This window comes from Castanea sativa, chromosome 11 (assembly GCF_040712315.1).
Source record: "Castanea sativa cultivar Marrone di Chiusa Pesio chromosome 11, ASM4071231v1".
Taxonomy (NCBI): Eukaryota; Viridiplantae; Streptophyta; class Magnoliopsida; order Fagales; family Fagaceae; genus Castanea; species Castanea sativa.
The window spans coordinates 34,491,991-34,499,688 of record NC_134023.1 but is presented as its reverse complement, the minus strand read 5'-3'; the positions used below and the strand labels follow the sequence as shown (position 1 = coordinate 34,499,688).

Below are 7,698 nucleotides of genomic sequence, written 5' to 3'. Positions count from 1 at the left end.
GGAATGAGACATACCAGATAAAGCTGAGAGAGAAGAAGAATAAGATGCATTACCAACCATATGAATGATATTAGCGATGATGTTTTTAAGGTCATTTGTGGACATGGTGAAAGTGTGTCCTGAAGACTTACACTGTGCAGAAATGGGAGCCATTGGTTGGACACTCTCAATGTTAACAATAGTAGCATCAGAAATTGAAACGACTGCTTTGTTGCGACGATAGAAAGTCTCAATATTGTGGCCAAAACATTTGCAAAAATTGCAAAAACGTTTGCTAGATTGTTGTCAACGATTATTGCAACAAGAAGAAGACTTGTCCTTATTCTTCATTTAGAAGAAAAATATGCAAAAAATGGACTGCAAAAATGAAATCTACTTCAAAAACTGGGTAAGGAGCACCTAGATTGCAAAAAGTCAATTCTGAAAAAAGTCAACGGTTAAACTCACCAAAAAGTCAGGTCAACCAATTCAGTCAAAAGTCAACGGTGATGATGTAAGCTGGATGACATAATTGCTTATGTAATCAAGTTGACTAAGTGATGACTTGTTGCTGACGCAAGCAAGATGATGTGGCAATGTTGACGTGGCCTGATGATGTCACTAGGCTGACATGGCGTAATCGATGACGTTAGTGGATGGAGCTTTGGCGTGTGCTAGCGCGTGGCGATGCGTGGATGCACGTGATTTTACCACCAAAACTTGTAACGATGCGTGAAAGGTTTCGATGAAGATGATTTTTCACAAAAGAGCAGATCGGAGAGATTACTTTCTTATGGTGCAATCTGTGGTCTGATCAGAGAAGCGAAAGTGGTGGTGGCGGCAAGCCAGTGGTCTTTGATATACTGGAGTCGCGATGGAGACAGTGGTGCTGGTCACAACAACAGCTGCAATGGATGACACCCAAGAAGACAAGACTGCTTAAGAGTGGCACACTAAAGGATTAGAGCAATAGCTCTTGATGATGCAAAGAAAATCAATAGACTGGATGCTTCGGGCTTCAAAGGGCTAGCGACTGTTTTGAAGGTCTAAAAAAGAAAGAACAAATGATCAAAGGTGACCGGGGTGGACCTGCCAAGAACCCTTCGATGCCAAAGTTAGTTTCTCTCTCAAATTCTGGAGTTCCAACATTTTAGGAATTGTAAAAACGTACATTTATTTGGTCTAAATGGGTGTTTATATAGTGCGCCCTGGAAACGGTTATTAGATTTGTAACGTACATTTATATTTTTTTTTATATATAACTGTCATTGGAAGTTAAGTATTTAATAAGGAGTTGTAGCAATGAACCTAGATCTCACTCATGCCTTGGAATAATAGCATGTGGTTCCATCGCCAACTATTGTAGGCTAATCCATGCTTGAGAATTCTCTAAGTGTTAGGGGGTCGTCCAGGAGCCTTCCTAACGAACATACCTCATTCCCACGAACGGTCATCCTTCCATGGATGACCTTCTTATGTGGAATGTCCCTTCTGCTTTGGACACCTCCTATGGACGAGTTGGAGTTGGTTAGATTTTTTTAGTTTACAATCAATTGCCCCCTTATCCAATGGTTGTCCAAAGCACTAGAGGATCTACTGGCGTCCTTTGGACGTGTGTCTTTATATTGGTAATCAGATGTTATTCCATGTGTCACAATTTTAATGGCTGAATTTTATTGTTCTAGATTGTGCCATGCGTCATGGTTCCATTGGTGACTTGTCATATCGATTTAAGTTTTCAAGGGAAATGCCACGTGGCGCTTCCGGGTTGATCACGTCGTTTTAAGTACCAATTTTCAATGCCTATAAATAGTGGAATTCCTCTCATACCCTTTACATTTCTCAAATTTTCTTCTTTGACATTCCTTGTCCATTGCCTCATTTAGAAGTATTCCAACATCCCTAGTTTTCCTTCATCTAGAGCCAGGTATCTTCTTCTTACTCGTCTTTAGGTTTTCCTTAAGTTTTCAAAATGTTTGAAATTGTCGTCTCGTCGTCTAGTAATAGTATTGATAAGGAGATAGATGAGCACCACAACTCAACTAGCTATAGTGGCTCTAGTAGTGTTAGTGATAGTAGTAGTGGGGGAAACACTACGGACGAGGAATATACCTCTGGGGTTCTTGGGTTCCTTTGAAAGTCCTTCAAGAACAACTTAGGACGAGAGTAGCATTTGGGTATGGGGTCGGTCCTTCGAGTGCTCCCTCGTCCACTTCTCAAGATGAGGTTAAGACAATATACAACTGTGTTGTGGGAGTCCATTCTAGGACGGACGATAAGAAGTTAGTGTCTTTTAGGAGTTGGTACCAAATTCTAGACGAATTGAACCCTAGGTTGGCTGTCCAAGAGGAGTGGTGTTGCCAGCCCTGTTTTGGTGTGGAAGTGTATAAGGCTTACCTTTTCAGAGGTCTTAGGTTGCCTCTTAATACTTTTGCTAGGGAGTTACTCACTAGGTTAGGTTTAGGGTTGTGTCAGTTTAACCCTAATGCATGGAGACTAGTCATCTCTATGCAAATTTTATGGAGAAAGGTATTTGAAGGGGATCATCCTCTTACCATGGATGAATTCCTTTACTATTACAAACCCTCTGAAATTAACTAATTCCTTGGATTTTATCAATTCACAGCCAGAGGGAAAGATTGTAAGATAATAAAGTCTTTGGTTACGTCAGATAGGAACTGGAAGGCGGAGTTTTTCTTCGTGTCTAGTTTCTAGGCAGGACACCCTGTTGAGGTTGGCAGAGATTCGTTTGCCCTATTTACTAGAGAGTTAGGAAACCTTCATCCTGAAGTTATGATTATTACCATTGTTTTGTTATCTTTACTATGTATGTTGTTTTATTATTATTTAATCCCCTTTTCTTTTTTTGCAGGTGTTAGACGACCGGCCTTGAACAAGTTCTACCTTGGACGTATTCAAAAGGCTCGTCTTCACCTTGAGAGGGAATTCCATTCCCTAGTTACTTTACAACGTCTTGCTACATGGGGACTTGGTCCTGAGCCCTCTCCTAAAGTCATAGCCCACAAATTTACATTCCGTTGACATAAGTCTTACTTTAAAAAAATTCCTTTTGATGTCATCTTTTGGAATGATTCGAATAATTTTTATTGTAGGGATGGCTACTATGAAGGAGAACAAAGGGAAAGAGGTAGTGGACGAGTCTGCTGGGCCAGAAGCTCAATCTCAGCCTCGTCTTTCCATTGGGGACAAAAGGAAGAACTTGCTCAAGACGCTGGATATGAAAAACCTTCCTAGTCATCGAAGGCATAAGAAAACGAAACATGGGTCGTCTAGGCTTGAAATCATTAAGCTTGGCACGACCCCTCCAATCTCCCAAGTGCCACCTGTCCAAGTCCCACCCATCCAAGTCCTTGATGTGGACGTGCCTGACCCTACTAGCGCTACCCCATCCAAGACCACTACTCCTGCTTCATCTTAGCCTCATCTAAAGGTTCCTATGAACATTATTGAAAACAAGGACTTAGCTTGAGAGAGGTTTGAAAAGTCTATCATTGAGGAAGATGTGGCTGCTGTTGATGACCTCTTCAAGAAATGCAACCTTATCTTTACCTAGTCCTGTCATTCTACTGTGGTTTTTTTTTTTTTTTTTTAATAGGACTTTTAACTGTTTGCTCAGGCAAGCCACAAAGATAGACAAGAAAAGGGCCAAGCTTGAGACGAGGCTACGGCAGGTTAAGGATGATTGTAGAGGCTGGGCTAAGGTGGCAGGCAAGGTTAAGGACGAGGTTAAAAGGCTTAAAAAGTCGAGGAGCTGAAGGCTGACATTGTTGAGAAGGACACTGGTCTTGATCATTTTCAAAAGAGGAATGACGAGCTAAGTACCCTTCTCAAGGACGCCAAAAAGGTAGCTATGGAGGAGTTCAAAGCTTCCAGCTAGTTCACTAACCTTCTAGACACAAACTATGTTGTTGGCTTTGAAGATTTTCGTATGGAGGCCATTGAACGCTTCCCTGAGGTTGACTTTAGCCCCATCAAACTTCACCTTGGTGGCTCTGCCAGCTCCCTCCTCCAAACGAGCTCAAAATATGTTAACGTCGAGGGCGTTGCCACCATGCAGCCTGCCCAGGACGAGCCTAAGATCGAAGATACCCCTCAGTAAAAAATTTGTATCAAGAAAAGTTATTTTAGTTTCCCTTTCTCTTTTTTTATTTCTTTATGAGGTCCATAGTCTAGGACCATTTGAAATTTATTTTAAGTACATTCCGTTCATCCAGAAGACTTAAGACGAGTTCCCAAACAATTGCCTTTTTAAGCGTTTACTTTATAAGGGTTTTTGGACGGTGGTCGTCTACCCTTTAAGGTTTTGACTTATGAATGTTTATTTCCATTATTCGTCTATTATTGAACATATTATTGTATGGACAAGTGTATCTTTTTGTTTATAACACTCACATTACTAGTTTTTAAGTGGTCCATCCACTAGTGGTTCTTTTTTCGTCTATATACTTCATTTCTTCATGTTCAACATGTTTGCCATTCTTTAAAATTTACAAGTAACTAATCAGTTCTTTTTCTCGTCCATTGGCTAGACAATTGGCATTCATCTTTGAGCAAGACGTTTCTAGTGATCCACTCGTCCAAAATACGGGAACGTCTTGGCTAGGCGCTAGTCCATGGACTTTAAATGCTCATTGAATGCTTTTTTTGTCCACTCCTTGGGCGTCACGCTTACAATTTCCTCTCATCCTTTGGACGAGTGTCGGTTTCCTCGTCTATTGATTGGACGAGTATGCCTTAGCTTATTTTTCTTTGTTTTATCTTTATTTCGAGGAAAGCTTATGAACATTACATCCCTGCATCCAGAGATTTTTATTCATCTTAGGTTGTAGCCTTCTTGTGAGTAATATTATGGAGATTAGATTCATCCACCAAATACATTGGAAATTCAAACCATATTTATAATATAAACATCGTCCACAGGTATGGCACATGCCTACAAGCTAGTGCCTCAGGAAATTAAAATACTTATACAAACCAAGTACATAACTCCGTCCTCCACAAACTAGTCTGTAGACAGCACAAAAGTTAGGAACTAATGCGCTTTTTATTATTTAAAATTACATGATAATAGTAAACATGTAGACCACAGCTGTAATCTCGTCCATGATGCTCATCCATGGTAATTCTCATCCAAGCTCACCCTTTATTGATAGTACCTTCTTAGATGCTCCACATTCCAGGGATGTTCTAGCTTCCGTCCGTCCAGAGCTTCCAAGTAATATGACCCCTGCCTCTTGTAGTTGATTACCCTATAGGGTCCTTCTCAATTGGATCCTAGTTTTCCATGAGCTAGATTCTTGGTTGCCAAGGATATCCTTTTAAGGACGAGGTCCCCAATGTTGAAATGTCTGGGTTTTACCATGGCATCATGCTACTTAGTCATAAGATTTTTGCATCTTACTATCCTTTGCTCTACATCTATCCTTACCTCGTCAATGAGATCGAAGTCAAGACAAAGTTGTTCTTCATTTTCCTTCTCCTAGTACTTCATCACTCGATAATTAGCCATATGAACTTCCATAGGTATAACTGCTTCACTTCTGTAGGTTAGCTTGAAAGGGGTTTCTCCTGTCAGGATCCTCACAGTCGTCCTATAAGCCCAAAGAACACCTAGCAGCTTATATGGTCATACTCCCTTTGTCCCCTCAAGCCGAGTCTAGATTATTTTCAGCAATGATCAGTTTGCTACTTCTGCTTGGCCATTTGCTTGTTGGTGGGAGGGTGAGGAATAGTGATTCTTGATTCCAAATTGCTCACAAAAATCTCTAAAAGGTGTGTTGTTGAACTGTCGTCCATTATCACAACTAGTACTTTGGGTACCCCAAACCTGCATACAATGTTCTTCCAAAAAAAGTTTTTAACATCTTGCTGAGTAATTTTTGCGAAAGGTTCGGCTTCCACCCATTCGGTAAAGTAATCAATGCCTACTACCAAAAATTTCATCTTTTGGGTTCTTAGTGGGAAAGGACCTAAAATATTTAATCCCCATTGCACAAAAGGCCATGAGGCCATCATTGAGGTTAGGTACTCTGAGGGCTGTCTAGGAACATTGCTGAAGCATTGACACTGGTCACATACCTTGACATAAGCCTTAGCATCTGCTTGGATACTTGGCCAATAGTAGCCTACACGGATAACCTTGTGGACTAGTGATCTCGCTCCCGAGTGATTCCTACATGCTCCTTCATGTACTTCTCTCAATACATAGTTTGACTCGTCTGGAGCTAGACACCTTAGATAGAGCTGAGAGAAGCCTCATTTGTACAGTACTTCATCTATGAGGACATACTTGGCAGCCCTGATCCTCAACTTCGTAGCCTCGTCCTTGTCTTCTGGATGCCTTCCTTCCTTGAGATAGACTATTATTGGAGTCATCCAATTTTCTCCCCCTCCTATTTGATGTATCTCTAGAAGGTCTATGCTCGGCATGTACTGGACTATGTCATACTCGTCCATAATTCCTCCTGCCGAAGCTGCTTTTGCCAAAGCATCTGCTTCCATGTTTTCCTCCCTCGGGAGTTGAACAAAACTGGCTTCTTTAGACTTCTGGATGAGCCGCTTTACTTTGTTAAGGTATTTCTTCATTTGATCCTCCTTAGCTTCAAACATTCCATTCACTTGATTAATAACCAATTGAGAATCTCCTTTAACTACTACTGACTCCGCCCCTAAAGACTTAGCCAACTCCAGTCCTTTGAGGAGAGCTTCATATTCAGCTTCATTGTTGGTGGTTTGGTATTGTAGATGGGCTGCATATTCCAACTTATCTCCCTTTAGAGACTTTAGTATGGTTCCAATCCCTCCTGCGTATAACGTGGACGAGCCATCTACATTGATAACCCACCTTTGAGCCTCTACCTCTTTGTCTAGCTCGTCTTGATCAGGAGTGAACTCCGCAATGAAATCTACCAATGCTTGTGCTTTTATCACACTCCTTGGTTGGTACCTGAAATTAAACTCACTAAGCTCCACAGCCCATTGGATTAGTCGTCTTGCGGTTTCCAACTTGTTCATTGCCTTTTTTAGGGGATGATCTGTTAGGACGTTGATAACATGAGCTTGAAAATAATGCCTCAACTTCCTAGAAGCCGTGACCAAAGCAAAGGCCAGATTCTCCATCATTGGATATCGTCTTTTTGCTCCTCTTAGCGCCTGGCTCATATGATAAACCGGCTTCTGAATCCGCCCTTCTTCTCTAATCAATGCCGAGCTCATTACATGTGGGGACACCGCCAAGTACAAATATAATTCTTCACCAGGTACGGACTAGCTCAGTAAAGGTGCTATGGTGAGGTAAGCCTTGAGGTCTTGGAAAGCCTTCTGACACTCGTCCGTCCACTCAAATGTCTTTTTGAGAACCTTAAAGAATGGTAAACACTTGTCAGTAGCTTTTGAGACAAACCTGTTAAGGGCAGCAACTTGTCCGGTGAGAGATTGGACTTCTTTGGTATTCTTTGGTGGCTCCATATTCAGTATCACCTAAATTTTTTTGGGATTTTCCTCAATTCCTCTATGTGAAACCATGAACACCAGAAACTTCCCTAACGAAACTCCAGAAGCACACTTGCTTGGATTCAATTTCATGTTATACTGCCTAAGTGTATTAAAGGTTTCTTAAAGATCGTCCATATGCTTCTCCTCATCTAAAATCTTTACCAACATGTCATCTACATAAACCTCCACTTTCCGTTTGATTTG

At 41.2% G+C, this 7,698-nt stretch overlaps 1 protein-coding gene across 1 annotated transcript; it reads right to left on the bottom strand.

Annotated features, from left to right (window-relative positions):
• Positions 1–5,677: 5,677 nt before the first annotated feature.
• On the bottom strand, positions 5,678–7,215 carry LOC142616393 (uncharacterized). Its single transcript, XM_075789255.1, has 2 exons — positions 6,565–7,215; positions 5,678–5,827 (listed from the first exon to the last, which is right to left on the bottom strand). Exons 1-2 carry the CDS (start codon positions 7,213–7,215, stop codon positions 5,678–5,680), a joined length of 801 nt encoding a protein of 266 aa, XP_075645370.1.
• Between the last annotated feature and the right edge of the window lie 483 nt (positions 7,216–7,698).